The 18,486-nt window shown below is 38.5% G+C and overlaps 1 protein-coding gene across 1 annotated transcript in view; it reads right to left on the bottom strand.

Annotated features, from left to right (window-relative positions):
- The window catches only part of cep290 (centrosomal protein 290), a 39,177-nt gene that overhangs the window by 11,394 nt on the left and 9,297 nt on the right, over positions 1–18,486 (bottom strand). The window contains exons 13-39 of the mRNA XM_065291775.2: positions 17,034–17,206; positions 16,378–16,540; positions 16,123–16,223; positions 13,663–13,729; positions 13,465–13,571; positions 13,171–13,255; positions 12,960–13,093; positions 11,359–11,523; positions 11,116–11,265; positions 10,906–11,021; positions 10,730–10,832; positions 10,140–10,370; positions 7,887–8,060; positions 7,695–7,806; positions 7,402–7,607; positions 7,155–7,306; positions 6,970–7,081; positions 6,436–6,891; positions 5,052–5,216; positions 4,851–4,958; positions 4,612–4,746; positions 4,230–4,493; positions 2,562–2,669; positions 1,100–1,299; positions 807–1,020; positions 593–730; positions 276–497 (exon numbers count right to left, since the gene is read on the bottom strand). Coding sequence (XP_065147847.1) covers positions 276–497; positions 593–730; positions 807–1,020; positions 1,100–1,299; positions 2,562–2,669; positions 4,230–4,493; positions 4,612–4,746; positions 4,851–4,958; positions 5,052–5,216; positions 6,436–6,891; positions 6,970–7,081; positions 7,155–7,306; positions 7,402–7,607; positions 7,695–7,806; positions 7,887–8,060; positions 10,140–10,370; positions 10,730–10,832; positions 10,906–11,021; positions 11,116–11,265; positions 11,359–11,523; positions 12,960–13,093; positions 13,171–13,255; positions 13,465–13,571; positions 13,663–13,729; positions 16,123–16,223; positions 16,378–16,540; positions 17,034–17,206 — 4,361 coding nt within the window. The remainder of the gene's footprint in view (positions 1–275; positions 498–592; positions 731–806; positions 1,021–1,099; positions 1,300–2,561; positions 2,670–4,229; positions 4,494–4,611; positions 4,747–4,850; positions 4,959–5,051; positions 5,217–6,435; positions 6,892–6,969; positions 7,082–7,154; positions 7,307–7,401; positions 7,608–7,694; positions 7,807–7,886; positions 8,061–10,139; positions 10,371–10,729; positions 10,833–10,905; positions 11,022–11,115; positions 11,266–11,358; positions 11,524–12,959; positions 13,094–13,170; positions 13,256–13,464; positions 13,572–13,662; positions 13,730–16,122; positions 16,224–16,377; positions 16,541–17,033; positions 17,207–18,486) is intronic.

The following is an 18,486-nucleotide window of genomic DNA, read 5'->3' as shown; positions in this document are numbered from 1 at the left end:
TTGTCTTTCGTAGCCATTTCCTTTATCCGTAAGAATTGTAGACAGTAAAAGATAAGAAATCCGTAAATCGTAGAAAGCTAGCCAATGCTTGTAGTAGTCTACTGGTACTCAAGATGGTGGGAGGCAACTGGAATGACGTAAAAGGATGAATGAATGTTGCAATGCACTGTAGGTCGCTTTGAATAAAATTGTCTCTGCCTTACATGAATGTAAAAGGAGTTATAAACAGTGTGACCTTAATTATTTATGGGATAAACCGATCAACGTGGTCTGACCTGTAGGCCACTGTTAAGCCTCTGAACCTTCTTCTTCAGTTCATTCAGCTGGTCCTCCAGGGCCTCTTTATCAATTTGCAGCTTGTTTTGAGACTTTTGGCTTCTTTGAAGATCCTTGTTCAAGTCTTCCAGTTCGTCTCTCAATGAGTTTTCTCTGGCTTTCGCTGCTCGTACGCTATCTTTAGCCGCCTGGAGATCTTCGTTGAGGTCATTCACACGTGCCTGAAGAGGAAGACAATGATATACATATAACTTTAATGATCCAATCAATTCCTAACATTCAGCTGCCATATTTATATTAACTTGATTTTCTTTACCCTTAGTTCCTTGGTCTGCTTATCGACAATCTGTTGAACATTGAGTGTCTCTTCCTTTTGTGCAGCGTTGGCAATGATCTGTTGTTCTGCTTGAGATGTTAACTCAGCACGAAGCTCCAACAGAGCTTTACTGAGAGCCTGAGGAATTAGATGTTTTTCTTGGTCATAAACGTGTTTGAGGATCTTGAATAAAAGTGAATCCACCGTGAGGTACCTTGAGCTGCTTCTCTTTGAGGGCCAACTGGGACTTCAGACGTTCTACCAGATTTTTCATGGTGTTGGATGGCGACCTGACGTTGGCCTCTTTCTGGGCCTGTAGCTCCGTGCGGAGGTGCTGGAGCTCTTTCTCCATCTGAGTGAGCTGAGCTCGGAGATCTTCAGCCTCCTGCGACAGGCCTTTAGTTTGGGCGGCATGTCTTTCCTCCAGTCTTTGACAGAGTTGATAAAGTAACATTGGAACCTACAACTTACCAGCGGTAAATAGATTTGGAATGCCGTTTGACTTACCTGGCAATTTCTGCAGCATGCTCCATGGCTTGTGCGGCTGTCACCTGTCTCTGGTGATCCAGCCCCGCTGTCACGGCCTTCAGCTTGTGTGTCAAAGAGGACAGAGAATTGTCTTGCTCTGCCACCGTCTGTTCCATTTCCGCCAGCCGCGCCATGTGCTTTGAGGTTGGTACGATGATGGTAGGTTTCTTCATTAGCTCCTGCAGAAGAATCAAGCAGATGTATTTGAACCATGATTTTGACGAGTAGGTTAAAGGGACACTCCACTTTTTTGAAAATAGGCTCATTTTCCAGCCCCCCTAGAGTTAAACATTTGATTTTTACCATTTTGGAATCCATTCAGCCGATCTCTGGGTCTGGCGGTACCACTTTTAGCATAGCTTAGCATAATCCATTGAATCTGATTAGACCATTAGCATCGTGCTAAAAAAACAAAGAGTTTTTATATTTTTCTTTTTTAAAACTTGGCTCTTCTGTAGTTACATCGTGTACTAAGACAGACGGAAAATTAAAAGTTGCGATTTTTCTAGGCCGATATGGCTAGGAACTATACTCTCATTCTGGCGCAATAATCAAGGACTTTGCCGCTGTAACATGGCTGCAGCAGGCGCAATAATATTACACAGCACCTAAAAATTGTCCTACTTAAAAGTAACCAAGGGGACGATTTTCGGGCAGTGCGTAATATCACTACGCCTGCTGCAGCCACGTTAAGGTGCGCGCTGCTAATGGTCTAATCAGATTCAAGGATTATGCTAAGCTATGCTAAAAGTGGTACCGCCAGACCCGGAGATCAGCTGAATGGATTCCAAAACGGTAAAAATCGAATGTTTAACTCTAGGGAAGCTGGAAAATGAGCCTATTTTCAAAAAAGAGAGTGTGCCTTTAACAATCCCAAACCTAGCCATAAAAAATTCCTGAAATTATTATTAATAAATGGTATTCTAGGACCAACTCTAGCAATAAGATAAGATATTAAAAAAGGATTGTTTTCCTACTTTTGAAGTCAATGGGTACCATCAACTAAGTGCCTACCATCGTTTTTCAAAACATCTTATTTTGTGTTCAACAGAATGAAGAAACGTATATAGGATTAGAACAACATGAGAGTGAGTAAATGATGACTGCATTTAAATTTTTTGGTGAACTATCCCTTTAATCTAACCCTAAAATCTAATTGGTTATAAGGAATGTTGTTTTTGGCCTAACAAGCAGTAAGAAACATGTCACGTAAAAGCACGCTCATCGCCAAAGAGTCAACTGAAGATCACAGACATCCTAATTTATGATTTTGATAATTACTAGGAACTAGATGCCATTTTAGATCTGCTATTTGGTCATTTTAACCCTTAAAAATGATATTCTAAGTTGTGGTAAAAAAAATTGTTCATGATTCTCCAGTATATTTTTGTAAAAGTTCAATAAACAGATTAAAAAAAAATAATAATTATATTCGAAGTACCAAAGAAGTCTGTCGGAAGCGGTCCAGTGATGTGTCCATATAGATGTCAAGTTTCTGATGCAGGGCACGAACCTCTTCTGAATGTTTTTTGGTGATATCCTCTTGCTCCTGGAAATTGTAAAGATATTACAATATTACCTTACATTTGGATATTTTGTGCTTTTTTCCGCTCTCAAATGTGACCGTGGACCACAAAACCAGTCATAAAGGTCAATTTGTTTTTTTTATTGAGATTTACAGTATACATTGATGTATGGTTTGTTATGATAAGACAATATTTGCCATATATATATATATATAATATAATATAGACCAGTTCAAATGATGTAAACAACACTGGTCCAGAAAAACTTCCTGTTACAGTTTGTGACAGTTATTTTTTTTATTTCACATGTATTATTATCTTTAAGATGTTTGTTTAACTTCAGTTAATTCAGGTTTATATGTTCTGTTGGTTTATTTTATCCCAACGTTTATCTAGTGTTAAAAAACGGAAACAGGAAGTGCTTCTGGACCAGTGTTGTTTACATCTTGTGAAATGGTCTATATGTAAGGAATAATTGAGGACGGGCCGTTGCATTATAATTAAAATAATTCACACCCAAGGTGATAATGCGGCATTAATGTGCATTATTTTCAAATAATTCAAAGGACCGGATTCAATTATTCCTCTTATACCACGGTTACCACAAAAATCGCTCTGGTGCCTATTTTTAAGACATTAAGGTGTGCGGTTTACAGAAAAATAATCAACACCCATGGAACATTTCTCAGGCCAATCAGTATGAAGCATTCGACAGGCCCGTGGTATATAATATAATATAATATAATATAATCAATTTGAAAATCTGAAGTCTGATTGTGCAAAAAATTTAAATATTGAGAAAATCGCCGAAGTTGTTCAAATGAAGTCCTTAGCAATGGATATTACTAATGATAAATACAGTTTTTATATATTTATAGTAGGAAATTTACCAAAAAACCTTTGTGGCTCTTTACTTAATATCCTAATGATTTTTGGCATAACAAATCGATCATTTTGACTCGTACAATGTATTTTTGGCTACAGTAGAGCTACATATACCCATGCAACTTATGATTGGTTTGTGGTCCAGGGTCACAAATGAACATCACTATTAACTCTTTCACCGCCAGCGTTTTATAAAAAAAGTTGCCAGCCAGCGCCAGCGTTTTTCATGATTTTCACCAAAGTTTAATGCCTTCTAGAAAATGTTTTTCTTTAAATATATAAACATACAATATACCAAATGAAAGAACATACCCTCTGCTTTCAAACAAAAAAAAAACGTTTCATCCTACCTTCAGTGGTTCTTTTGTAATCAGCTTTTGAATATGGGTAGGTTTTTGCAAAAACACCACATTTTGAGCAAAAAGCAGAGATAATTCCATTTTTGTGACTGACTTTTCATAGAGATCCCATTCAGAGCGATCTTTAAAACAGACACAGACATGCAGCCGCTTGCCATAGGGTAATACTTCCGGGTTAAAAAAGTTGCGGAAGGGCGCCACCTGGTGGATAATAGCGGTATTGCGGAAAGACGGAAAATCTCGTCATTGGCGGGGAAGCGTTTTCTCTTAATTGACGAGATATCTCGTCAATGGCGTTGAAAGAGTTAAAAGCTAGCAAATATAAAAGTCCATAAGCACCTGTCTAGCCTTTGCTAATAGGTTCTGGTATTTCTTGAGAACCTCTTCCTTCTGATCCAGGCGGTCCTGTAGGTTGTTGATAGTCTGGTGGGCGATCTTCAGGCCTGGCTGGCTGACCGAGTCCTCTTGTTTGCTCAGGTCAGCCAGGAGCTTTTCTCTTTCCGCAGCGGCTGGGAGGCGGAGCCTCAATTCATTGATCACTTTGTCTCGAGATAAGACGTTTTGTTCTGCTGTCCACAACGCTGCTTCTTTATCCTTCAGCTTCTGCTCGGACCAAACAAGAGCAGTCATACTTCAACAGCAGGGTTATTCATTGGTAATGTTAACAATCTATAAATCACATGCATACCACATGACTATTTTTTTGTGATGCTGAAAGTACCTCTTCCAGAATGTTACAGGTGGCTTTTGTCTCGAGGATGATACGAACATGCTCCTTGATTTTTCTAAGAGCGCAATCTAACTGGTGGGCTAGAGGCTGATCGGGATCTGGTAGGGAACCAGCGGCTTCCTCAAACTAGACCCAAGTAAAACAAGGTAAAGATGAGTTAAAGGTGTAGGAAACACTGAAGATTTATCAATGAAATAGTCGATGTGGGTGTAAATTTGTGTAGATGTTACCTTCTGAGCTGTTCTTAGGATTTCATTCTGTTGTTTCTCATAGGTGCCGAGTTGACGCTCCAATTCCACTTCCCTCTGATCCCAGAGCAGTTGCCGCTCCTCTAAAAGCTGATGCAAAACAAGAAATCATGCAGCAAAATATGCCCTGAATGTAAAAAAACATGGTAATCAAATATTCAGCCTGTGTAACTTAAGTCGTACATTATTTTGCTGCACCAGCTCCTCTTCCAGACTGCTGATATTGCGTTCCTGCTCCGCCACAACGTTCTTCAGGTAATTGATCTCTTCTCTCTGGACAGCGAGCTCTCTGGACTGCCTCATTTCTGCCAGACGGACATCCTCCAATTTTTTATGCCACTCGACTACCTTTGGGGGTTAATTTTTTAAATGAATTTTCATGTGTACATTATTGCCTATTGAAATGACAAGTGGTTTTTAAACGATGGACCAATCAGAAGCAGCTGGGGGCAGACCAACATTTTGTGCATATCATTGTTTGCTATAATGTCTACAAACTTAAAGGCAGGGTGCTTGATATTTGAAAAACACTTTGAAGAAGGAAGTCAGGATGACTGCCAAAACACACTTCCAACATAGCCAATCAGCAGTAAGGGGCGTGTCTACTAACCAACATCGTTGCCTGGGTTGCGTATGTGTGGGGCGGATTATCAAATTTAAAAGGTCCAGATTCTATTGTGGTGTGTTTGTTTAGGTGATTTCAAATGTCAACACTAGCCTCTTTCACACAGTAATTCTGGTAAATTACCATGAATTTACCAGAATGAATTTACCAGTAAATACAAAAATGTGCTGTTCACACATGCAGTGACATTCCGTCTTTTTACCAGTAAGACATCATTCACACATCAGTATCAAAATACCGGTAAATTCGGAGAGAAAGCGGAAGTTACCTGTGGCGCGCGGCCGGCGAGCTCCGCCCGTGTCGTATTTGTAAACGGCGGGTTATGACTTAATATCCACGGTGCGTATTTTGTTGTTTTCACATCTGTGGCAAACGGTCGCGAAGTTGCTCGTGACCAAACAACATTGCGTTAGGCGGCGTCAAACGGAACCTGCGCGTTTGCACATTAGGCTTCACAGATGGTGTGCTAAGGACGTCGGCAATTTGGCAATTAGATGGTAAGCTGTTTTAAACAACTTTGGTGAAGAAATGTGGATGTTAACTTCAGGTGTGCTCGACTTTTAAGCAACATGTGTGTGGAAACGTCCGTAAACAGTCCGGGGGAAACCGCGTCACCTGTATAAAAAACTTTCTGATTGGCCCGCCCGATCTGTCAGCGCGGTCTGACGTCATCTAAATGCCGGTAATGCTATATTTTTCGTTCACACACAGTGCTTACCGGCAAATTACCGTTAATCTTACAACCTGTCTTACTGGTAAATTGGGAGCACTGATTTACCGGAAAGGTTCTGTTCACACATGACATGTTAACTGCAATTTACCAGTAAATTACCAGTAAAGACTGTATGTGTGAAAGGGACTATTGGCTTTCAGAGATCATGCACCCCGCCTTTAAAGTAGTGAAAAATGCAGCTCAAAAAAGATAAAAACATATACTCATACTTTCTGAGCGCCTTTAGCATCCTTCAGCGTTGCTATGAGCTCCTCCAACCCCTTCAACTTTAGCTCCAGTTCTTGCGCTTTCCCTTCGGCTCTCCTCCTCTCCTTTTCGGCCCCCTGTGCCTCCTCCCTGGCCCGTGCCCTGTCCTCCTGCAGGTGGAGCATTGTGTCGGAGAACTTCTCTTGTTGGGCCAGCGGCAGAGCTCCGGAGAACTGTCTACGGAGGGCCTGGATGGTTTGGCGGAGGTGTCTTGCTCGCTGATGACCCTCCTGCCTCGCGTGCCACAGCGTCTGCTGCTGGGCATCGAGCTGTTGCTCGATTCGAAGTTTTTGGGCCTCGAGTTTCTGCAGGCGCGTGTTGGCGGCCTCCAGCCGGGAGATGGCGGTGGTCTCGCTCAACTGGAGGGCGACGATGTGCTGGTGAAGTTTAGCAATGAGGGTCTTTTCATCAGACTGAGCCTGAGGGAGAAATGTATAGTTGGAATTATGATTAAGATGGTGCTACAAAGCCTGTTTTATAAAACCAAAGTGTCACACCTGGTAGTCCAAGACTTGTCTTCTTAGACTCTCCACTTCTTTCTCCCTCGACTGCTGCCTGGCCTCTAGCGCAGACACCTGCATTTTCGCCACGTCAGACACTTCCCGTAATCTGCATTTGTGCAATGTTTTGGTAAATGCGAGGCACATAAATAAACTTGAACAATTTGTTTCGTCACACGTACTTAGACACTTCGATTCGCAGCTCCGCCTCCGTTTTCTCCAACTCTGTAATTCGCTTGCGATCAGCATCACTGATGTGTTTACTGACGCTGTCAGCCAGCTCATCCCTAAGCTCGCGCTCCGTCCGCTGAGCCTCCAGGTTTAGTTTCGTGAGCTATGCCCACATACACAAATAAAAACAAAAGATCCTTTTTAGCATAATTGTGCTGTTTTGAGTAAACCCACAGCTCAACACTCATATAGTCCCACCTCAGCAAACTTGGTCTCCAGTTCAAAGTTGCGCTCCTCCACCTGTTTGAGAGAGTTCCTCAGATGCTCGTACATCTTCTGAGCATGCTCGGCTCTCTGCCTTTCGTTCAACTCCTTCATCTCTAATGTGGTGATGCGTCTGGATGCTGATATGATCTCGCTGTTGGCAAGAGCTTTGGTTGCCTTGTCCATACTGTTCTCAGCACCTGTGAGATCCAGAAGTTCAGACTTGTGACATCATTGTGCATAACCCCAGATATAATATGATATTAACATTTAGCAGTGATGTTTACCAGTTGAGCTAATGTTCTCCCAAGCTTGCTCCAAAGTGTGAAGCTTCTCCTTGGTGATCTCAAGCTCTTTATTGTTGGAATTTATGCGTTCATGCAAAGATATATTCTCTTTCTAAAATCAAAGGAGATTATAGTAATAACAATAAGATATGGCTTTGTATTGCGAAGTGTAAGTTGAATGTGATGGACTACCTCAAGGTGCTCCAAAGTGGTTGTCTTCTGAACAAGGTGATTGTCTTTCTGTAGGAGATTTCGGTATTTAATAGTGAGCTCTGTGTATTGTTTGTTGGCTCTCTCCAGCTCTGAAGCAGGTACGCTGTCATCGAGCGATTTCTGCAGGGCGGCCATTTTGAATGCTGCCATTTCCTGAAAGTAAAGTAAGATTGCTGTGAGAATGTTTCATTTATATTGTGACCCACAAAGCATTTCAAGATCTCAAACAATGTTTATATTTGACACAAATGCTGTACCCAAAAGTGGGTTTTCCGCCTTTCCTTGTCTTTGCTTAGTGGGTAGTCCTTGGCCAAATTAGGATGCAATGTGGGCCAGATTTTATGATATGTGACCCTGCCTGTGAATTTTATGCTAAAGATTTATGAATAAGATTACAAGCATGAGCATCAAAGTTTGACTTTACTGGTACATTGATTTTAGTCTTTGACATTGCCTTATTCAGAATGTATTAAATATATCAAGGTTATGTTTTCACAGAATGTACTTTACATGATGTAGGATGATTTTATGTGGAAACAAATGACTAGCTGGATTTTCAAAGACACATTGTTGAAATCTCACTGGTACATTGCAAAAAAATGACTTTCTTACTTAGTATTTTTGTCAAGATGTATTTTCTTGATGAGCAAAATTACCTAAGAAAATAAGTCTAGTTAAGACAAATTTTTTTAAGTGAATTTGTGCTTAAAACAAGCAAAAAAAATCTGCCAATAGGGTAAGAATAAAAATCTTGAAATGAGTTACCTTTTTTCTTAAACACTTCAAGAAAAATTTTCTTAACTTATTTGACAGATTTTTTGCTTGTTTTAAGCACAAATTCACTTAAATTGTATTTTTTTGTCTAAAAACTAGACTTATTTTCTTAGTTTGCTCATCAACACTGCAAAAAAAATTTTTCAAGAAAACATTTTCTTAGTATTTTTGTCTTGTTTTCAGTAAAAAATATCTAAAAAATCTTAAATAAAGATGCTTTTTCTTGATGAGCAAAATGGCCCAAGAAAATAAGTCAAGTTTTTAGACCAAAAATATCAAATTTAAGTGATTTTGTGCATAAAACAAGCAAAAAATCTTTCCTTGAATTTTTCTTGAATTTAGTGTTTAAGAAAAATTTGAAAGATTTTTTGGCTTACCCCATTGGCAGATTTTTTTGCTTGTTTTATTTATACTGAAAACAAGACAAAAATACTAAGCATTTTTTGCAGTGTACTTGATATTTTTGTCTTGTTTTCAGTACAAATATCTAACAATTCTTAAATCAAAATGTATTGTCTTGATGAGCAAAATGACTTAAGAAAATAAGTCTAATTTTAAGACAAACAAATATACAATTTAAAAAAAATTTAAACCAGGAAAAAAAAAAAAAATAAATGTCAATGGTGTAAGAAAATAATTATTGAAATAAGTCAAAAAAAGTTCTTAAACACTTTATTCAAGAAAAAATTTCTTACCCCATTGGCAGATTTTTTTGCTAGTTTTAACCACAAATTCACTTAAATTTACTTTTTTTTGTCTAAAAACTAGACTTATTTTCTTAGGTCATTTTGCTCATAAAAAATGAATCTTGTTTAGAAAACAAGTTTAGATATTTGTACTAAAAGCAAGATAAAAATTCGATGTAACAAAGTCATTTTTTTGCAGTGAAGAACTGCATCTTAATTTAAAGGAGACATTTCACAAGGCTTTTTTAAGATGTGAAATAAATCTTTGTTGTCCCCAGAGTACGTATGGCAAGTTTTAGCTCAAAATAGCATAAAGATAATTTATTATAACATGTTAAAATTGCCACTTTGTAGGTGCGAGCAAAAATGTAAAATTTTGATGTGTGTCATTTTAAATGCAAATGAGCTGATCTCTTCACTAAATGGCAGTGCCGTGGTTGGAAAGTGCAGATTAAGGGGTGGTATTATCCCCTTCTGACATCACAAGGGGAGCCAAATTTCAGTGACCTATTTTTTCCACATGCTTGCAGAGAATGGTTTATCAAAACGCAGTTACTGGGTTGTTATTTTTAACATTGTCTAGAAGCACTGGGGACCCAATTATATTACCTAAAAAGGAAAAAGTCAGATTTTCATGATACGTCCCTTTTAAGAAGTTTTTGATATTTATACTGAAAACAACTAAGAAAGAAAGTCATTTTTTAGCACATCTTTTCTTCCAGCCCTCTGTTGACCACATGCAAAAAATTCAAGTCTAACTTGAGGGCCTTACTTTGAACCTCTGCAGGTAGCCGATCCTTTCCGTGACCATGGCCTCCATTTGTGTAAAGTCATCCTTCAACTTGCCGTTCTCCTTCCTCAAGTGTTGCTCAAGCTCGATCAGAGTTGTGTAGCGCCGCGTCAGGCACTTCTCGTTCACCCTGAGAACCATCATTTTTCGGGCCGTCTCAGACAGATGTCGCTTGATCTCGCTTGGGTCCTTTTCGAGAGTCTCTAGCCAGTGCTGCAAAACGGACAAAAACAGGAAGAGTGAATCAAATGTGAACAAATCTGAATCTTCAGCTTTAGATCTGATGGTGTTTTGTGTGATCAGTGTTAATAAAGTGCAGATTTATATATATATATATATATATATATATATATATATATATATATATATAAATTAATTTATTCTATAGAATTTAATTCCTATATTTTCTATATATTTATTAATATATAAAATATTTTCACAGATACACAGGGTGATTTTATGTAGAAAACGGTACATCACAAAAAATACTTTAGTTGGGCTTTTAACCGAATGGTCACATATTATAAGTTTAATAAGTAAAATAAGCATTTATAAGTCCTTAAAAATCTTACATTGTATTCATTGATTTTCACTGTGTCCACTTCCCTTTGTTCCTCCAGCTTGGATTTCAGCTCTGCAAAAGAGTCTCTCTCTTTCTGCCAGGACTCTCTTTCGCTACAGCAGAATAGACCGCATTAAATAATATCATGTTTTATCAATTATGGGGCATATATGTGTTTTGACATACTTTTTATACTCTTTGTACAGTAGTCCTTGTTGATGGCGTATCACAGCAAATTTTCTTTTGTACTCCTCCAGAGCAGATCCAAGCTGCTGAATGGAGTCGTCTTTGGTTTTGAGCTCCTGAAAAACCACAGATGGAGTCACAATATTACGTATGCTATACAGACAAACAGCAGGTTTACATTATAACCTGATGTAGTAACCAGACACACACCTGTAAGAGTTGTACCATGTATTCGTTTAGAGCGTTGATGACTTCGGTACTACTTGACGTCATCTCTTCTGGTAAAGTTAATGTCTTGTAAGGGATGGATCTACCAGCCGATTTGCCCAATGACTCCATTTCACTTTCCAAGCGTGCAATCTAACCAAATAACAACACAAAAGAATTGAGTATATTTTTAAAAATGGTAAAGATTTAGTGCATTAAGTGCTTTTGGGTATTTTAAGATAGTACCTTCTCATTGGCTTTTGTTAGCTGGTTAAAAGTGTTTGCCGCCTCATCTCTAGCTGTTTTCATCTCTTGTCTGAGCTCTTCATTACGACCGGTCAACTGATCTACCTGAGATCTCAGGTGCAGGTTTGCATCAAACTTCCCCTCTGAGTACTTCATCTCCAAAGCCTGAAGATAAACAAAATATAAGCTTTAAAATCAAGTTTTATGACTTTGAAAATTTTTAAACAACTGAGAGAATTATGGCCTAAACCTAATCCCACGCTTAAATGCATGTTTGAGCGGTCTTAACTCTTTTCCCGCCATTGACGAGTTATCTGGCGTAAACTTGACTTTATTTACTAATTTTAAACTATGTGTATGTTTTGATAATCGTTCTGAATCTGATCTCTTACAAAAATTCCTTCACAAAAATGCAATTATGTCAGCTTTTTGCTAAAACGTTGTATTTTTAAATAAAAATACCCATATTTAAAGGAATATTCTATTTTCTTAAAAGAAAAATCCAGATAATTTACTCACCAGCATGTCAGACAAATGTTGATGTCTTTCTTTGTTCAGTCGAGAAGAAATTATGTTTTTTGAGGAAAACATTGCATTTTTCTCATTTTAATGGACTTTAATAGACACCAACAATTAACACTTAAATCAACACTTAACAGTTTTTTTTTCAACGGAGTTTCAAAGGACTATAAACGATCCCAAACGAAGCATAAGGGTCTTATCTAGCAAAAAAATTGTCATTTTTGACAATAAAAATAACAAATATACACTTTTAAATCACAACTTCTCGTCCAGATCCGGTCGTGATGCGTCAGCGTGACCCCACGCAATACGTCAAGAGGTCACAGAGGACGAACGCGAAACTCCGCCCCAGTGTTTACAAGTGTGTTGAAAGAGGACCGTTCCTACGTTGTTGTATGTCAACTGATACTAATTAATGTCTTTGTGTCAGTTTATTGTTTACAATGGTCCGCAAATGTGCGTTTTATATATGTAACACGTGACCTCCCTACGTCACTACGCATTTACGTTAGGTCACGCAGGACCGGACCTAGACGAGAAGTTGTGGTTTAAAAGAGCATATTTTTTATTTTTTTGGTCAAAAATGACAATCATTTCGCTAGATAAGACCCTTATGCCTCGTTTGGGATCGTTTATAGTCCTTTGAAACTCCGTTGAAAAAAACTGTTAAGTGTTGAGTAAAGTATTAAATGTTGGGCTCTATTAAAGTCCATTAAAATGAGAAAAATCCTGCAATGTTTTCCTCAAAAAACATAATTTCTTCTCAACTGAACAAAAAAAAATGGCTAGCGGTTAATGGGTTAAAGGGATAGTTCACCAAAAAATAAAAATTCTGTCATTATTTATGTTACAAACCTATATAGATTTCTTTGTTCTTATGAACAAAAAGGAAGATATTTTGAAGAATGTTTGTAACCAAACCGATCAGGGGCCCCTTTGACTTCCATAGTATTCTTTTTTTCATAGTATTTAAGTCAATGGGTCCTCTGATTGGTTTGGTTACAAACATTCTTCAAAATATCTACCTTTGGGTTTAGCCGAACAAAGAAATTTATACAGGTTGCACTGGGCAAACTTACATTGATGAGTCGTTCCAGACTGGGAATGCTGACCGCCGTTGGTGAAGGTGTCGTCTTCTGAGCATCCTGGATGGCCTGCAAGATCTCCTTCATACCCTGCTCTAGCTGTTTATTCTCATTTAACATTTCATTTACTATAGGAAAACGCAAAGCATATTTGCTGTGAAAAATTCTGACATAACATGTTGTAAAAGTCATTTATAGTACTCACGTTTGGCCTTGAATTGGGCAGATTCTGTTCTCCTGAGTTCCAATTCTTTCTCTTTATTGTTCAGCTCTTTCTGTAAACGGTCATTCTGAGAAACACAAAATATTGATTTTACTCATTTAGATACAAGAAAAGAGGCAAAAGTGAATTTTCGTTTGCTAACATTTTGGAATTTTAGTTCCACAGTAACAACATCTTCTCTGATTGGTTAGGGAATGTGGACAGTGTAGCACTTTGCCATGAATAAACATGATAAAAAACTGCTGAATAAACTCTGAAGCTCAGATAAAGGCTTACTTTGATTTTTAATTCTTCATCAACACGTTCAGAGACAGGCCTCTGCTCTGAAAATCTGGGCTTTTCTTCATCATCATCAAGCAATGAATTACTGACTACTGATATACCTGAAAATATGAAAAGGTATTATCAGTGTTACAAATTGCATATTACAACCAATCAAATGTCACATGGATAAGTTTGGAATGAAGATCTCACCTTTGTCCTTCACCAGGGCACGGATGCGTTGTTTCAGCTCAAGTCTTTCCTCCTCAAGTCTCTCAATCTATGCGGAGTCACAAAAAAATGCAGGTAAAGTCCGACAGTCTCCCATTGAGGGTCAAGAAAATTTAAAATGGGTAATGTCTCCTAGAGGTATGTTACCTCTAGGAGACATTATCAGGAAACATAACATAAGTTTTCACTGCTATGCGGATGATACCCAGCTTTACATTTCCTCACATCCCAGCGAAACCCACACGTTTTCTAAGCTAACAGACTGCATTAGCGATGTTAGTGACTGGATGGCATATAACTTTCTTAAGCTCAACTCCAATAAGACAGAGATGCTTATTATTGAACCGAATCGCTACAAACATAATATGTCAGATTACAAGTTGCACATAGATGGCTGCACTGTGGTACCATCTTCCTCGGTTAGGAACTTAGGTGTGATGTTCGACAGCAATTTATCCTTCGATAGTCATATCGGCAACGTCTGCCGCACAGCATTCTTCCATCTTAGAAATATCTCAAAAATACGCCATATACTGTCTACATCTGACGCAGAGAAGCTTATCCATGCTTTTATGACCTCTAGAATAGACTATTGTAACTCGCTACTTGGGGGATGCCATGCAAATCAGGTAAACAAGCTGCAGCTAATTCAAAACGCTTCTGCAAGAGTGCTTACTAGATCTAAGAAGTATGACCACATAAGTCCAATTCTAGCATCTTTACACCGGCTACCAGTTAATTATCGCATACAATTTAAAATATCACTTACCACCTACAAAGCCTTAAATGGCCTAGCACCCTCATATCTTAGAGAATTACTATCAGAATACAATCCATCACGTGCACTGCGTTCGCAAAACTCTGGTCTCTTAGTTATCCCTAAAATATCAAAAGTGTCTAAAGGTGGAAGATCCTTTTCCTACTTAGCCCCTAAGCTCTGGAATGATTTACCAACCGTTGTCCGAGAATCAGACACAATAGATACCTTTAAATCTAGACTTAAAACTTTTCTCTTTAACAAGGCATTCACATAATTTGTTTTAGTAATGGTACTCATCTCACAATAGATAGCTTGTACAACCTGATAAATAAATAAACTAAATCCTCATTTTCGTCAACATTTCAAAGCATGGTAAATGCTATTAATAAACTTAAGAAAATGTTTAATCTCTCCTTACTTGTTTACATATTTGCAGCAAACCATGGGCCGAGGCATAAACTTTCAAAAACAAATTTCACGTATAAAATAGAAAAGGCTACATATAAGGAAAAGAAACGCTACTTTGTGCACATACAAACCACAATACAAGGCCAAAACTTCAACACTAGACCAATAAAACCCCGAATCGGGCCATTAATTGCCAAGCGCAGAGGAGTGATTGAAAATTATGTATGGAATTATGTTATCACTTGTTCGGCCCTCCACCTGAGGTTTCTGAGTCGAGTAGGGGAGTACTGTGAAGCCTAGACAGGCATCAGGGAGATGACTGGCGCAGTCACGTCCCCGTCTCCCCTTTACTCCCTTGCTCGTCCGGATTTTAATAAAGCTCGGTGGGTATAGATTTGTGGTGTTAAGCCCACTAGTCGGGGGCGGGACTTCAGTCCTTAAAAGGGCGTCACTGCATCCATTTCCTAAAAACATTCGCCGTCCCGTGCATTTTTCTCGTTCTCCCTAAACCGAACTGTGCAGAGTCTGTCACTGGGATGACGTATCTTCAATACGTATATGTATGTGTGTGTGTATGTATGTATGTATGTATGTATGTATGTATAAGTATATATATATATATATATATATATATATATATATATATATATGTATGTTTGTGTATATGTACATGTGTATACATATGAATGGCCCCTACGCTAATTGGGTTTTGTTTTTCTTTCTTCATGTCTCGTCCTCGTCTCCGAGGACACTTGAGACAAACAGACCCAGTTCCGGTAAATGTGAAAGTTGGCACACCTCTGACTCACCGGCAGACCGTCAACGTGATGCCCAGCTGATGCATGACCAACGACCACCAGCAGAACCCGCTTTACCTCCGCCTAATCTCCTTAATCGTTTCAACGTATATATAAATATATCTCCCAAGGGTTTTTTCCTCCTAAGACTTTTTTTTACTTCCCCTGCTGAGTCTGGGGTTTTTTTTCTCATAGGGGGTTTTTCAACCCGGGGAGGCAGCCTTCTTGGGCTTTACTTAGCACCCTCTTCTTTACGTTACATTAGCAATACGCACGCTTATAATGTTGATTCATAGCTGCAGCAAATTTAGCTGCTATCGTGTATTATGTTGTGCTATCTGTCGTTTTTTTTAAGCTTTCCACTGCTTCTATTACTGTAAAGCTGCTTTGAAACAGTCACAAATTGTGAAAAGCGCTATATAAATAAAATTGAATTGAATTGAATTGAATTAAAATTTCGGTCTCCAGACCACTTGCCTCTTTCAGCAGAACCTGGTTCTCAGCTTTGTATTGTCTCTGTTTCAAAACCTTTGATCTTCGGAATTCCGTCAAATCAAGTTCTTCCTTCGGATTCAATCCTGGTGTGGGAACAAGATCCCAATGATGGTTAAAAGAGATTTTTATCTTAACAGAATCAACATGATACATGAAAAGAACGTGGCATGTCTGAATAAGCGGGAATTGATATATGACAGGGCATACTGTACCATCCCAAAGACTGAAGCAACTTACCGAGTCGTTCTCTCAGGTCTTCGTTCTCATCAAGTAGATTGTTGATTTTGAGTTCTAGCTGGTTTATATCTTTGATCATCGTCTCTATTTCCTGGTCTCTCACTCTGATCTGTTTTTTACAATCTTTGATCTCGGTGATAGCGGCTTCCAAACCATCCGTCCCCTGAAATATCACAATACAAGTCGACATCGGAAGTATGACAAGAAACCCTCGAAGTCCATAATTTACCCCAAAATTTACATTGTGTCATCATTTGCGTACACATATATTGTCCCAAATCTGTTTCTTCTTTAAGTCAAGGAGATTTCCTCAGTCACCATTCACTTTTATTAGATGGAAAATTGCAAAGAAAGGAAATGGTGACTGACAAATTTAGGGCCCACTTGGGGACCATGAGATGGTACCCCAGTTGTATGACATCTTAGAAAATACATTAATTTATCATAAACTCACAAAAAAGCTACAAACCGACAGCATTAAATTGTGTAATTTAATATGTTTTGTTTAATTCAATTTTCAAGCCATGAATTTTTGAAGGGATGCACCCACACAGGGGAAGGGGCACGCCGAAAAATTTGAGAACCACTTGTTTAGAACAACACAAATGTGATTAAATAAATGTATGTTTTTGGAGAACTTAAGCATTTAGACTCACAGACTCGTAAAGACGGATTCGACCGAGCGTGTCATTGAGTTCTTTGTCTTTCTCCTTAGCATCGGTTTCGGCCAGCTGGGCAGCGCGCTGAGCCTCCATGACTTTCCTTTCTGCCACTTCAAGCTTAGCGCTCAATTCGTCTATCTTACGCTGCTGCACGCTGGAGATGAGACCTGCAAATGTAGAAATTATCATTGTACAGTTGTGTTTTTTATGCAATATCTACATGATAATTAGGCTAGATATGACAAGGTTGTGCTAACGCATACATAACGGAATAGATTAATGTGGGAATAAACATTATGTTATTCCAAACCTGTGACATTTTCTTTTGTGAAAGCATGTTCCCTTCCACACCTTAGTTAACTTCAAATTCAATGACCTTTCAAGGACTTTCCAGGTCCAATACCCTCAAATTCAAAGACTAAATGTGGGGACACATTTCAAGTGTGAGCAAGGTTACATTGTGTTACCTTTAAAGATACATTGTTACAGTTCCCTTTCGAGAGAATTTGCCCTGCGTCACTGTGGTGACACTTTGGGGACCCCTCCAGGGGTAAGTGCGTCTGAATGTGTATATCAAATTCAACCAATGGTGAGGCTTAACAACAAAGACAGGGTGATGCAGGAGCCAGGAAGTATATTCCTATTTAAAATATTGCCAAAGACGGCGTTACAAGGACGCAGGAAGTATAGCAAGGGAGACTCAGTGTCTCGTTCCCTTCTCAGGAAACAACAGTTACGTACGTAACCCGAGACACTTTCATATGTCAAACACAACTATGCAAAAAAGCATTTTGGTATGAATCAACATTCGCATTCAGAAGATAAAAGCAAGAAATTGTATGATATAATCCTACACTACACTGGGAATAATACAGATTTTTTCCAGAAAACTTCTTGCATAAAATAGATTCAAGCACTTGCAATGACCAGTACCTATGTATGTATATTTTCAAAAACTTCCCAGGGCCTTGAATTATTTCCCCCAGATTCACAAACTTTCAAGGATTTCAAGGACCCATGGGAACCCTGCATGTTGAGATTCAGTTTTCCATCCAAAAATTTTTTTGTAAAATAGTTACACATAAAAACTAGGCCTGTGTCGATTAATCTTGCAAATGCGCGTTTTCTCAAGGAATGAATTTTAAATGAATTACGGTGAAATGCCGCCACATCCAAAAGCCAGAGGGCGCTCACGTGTAGAAACGCCATTTGTGCCACAGAAGAAGTAGCATTACAAACGCTTTTCCAGGAAACGTACAAAGGGATATTTATATAGCTGTTCTTCAGATTGTTTCAGGTATTTTCATGATAATAAAATATTTTGAATGATTGTGTTTGACAAGTGTTGCTTTTTTAATTCACATTATAAACGACTCAAACGAACAGTGATTTTAGATTGATAAGAGCTTTGCGATTCAGAATCGATTTCAGGCAGGTCTTTTTAATG

This window comes from Paramisgurnus dabryanus, chromosome 23 (assembly GCF_030506205.2).
Source record: "Paramisgurnus dabryanus chromosome 23, PD_genome_1.1, whole genome shotgun sequence".
NCBI lineage: Eukaryota > Metazoa > Chordata > Actinopteri > Cypriniformes > Cobitidae > Paramisgurnus > Paramisgurnus dabryanus.
This window is presented reverse-complemented; position numbering and strand designations above follow the sequence as displayed.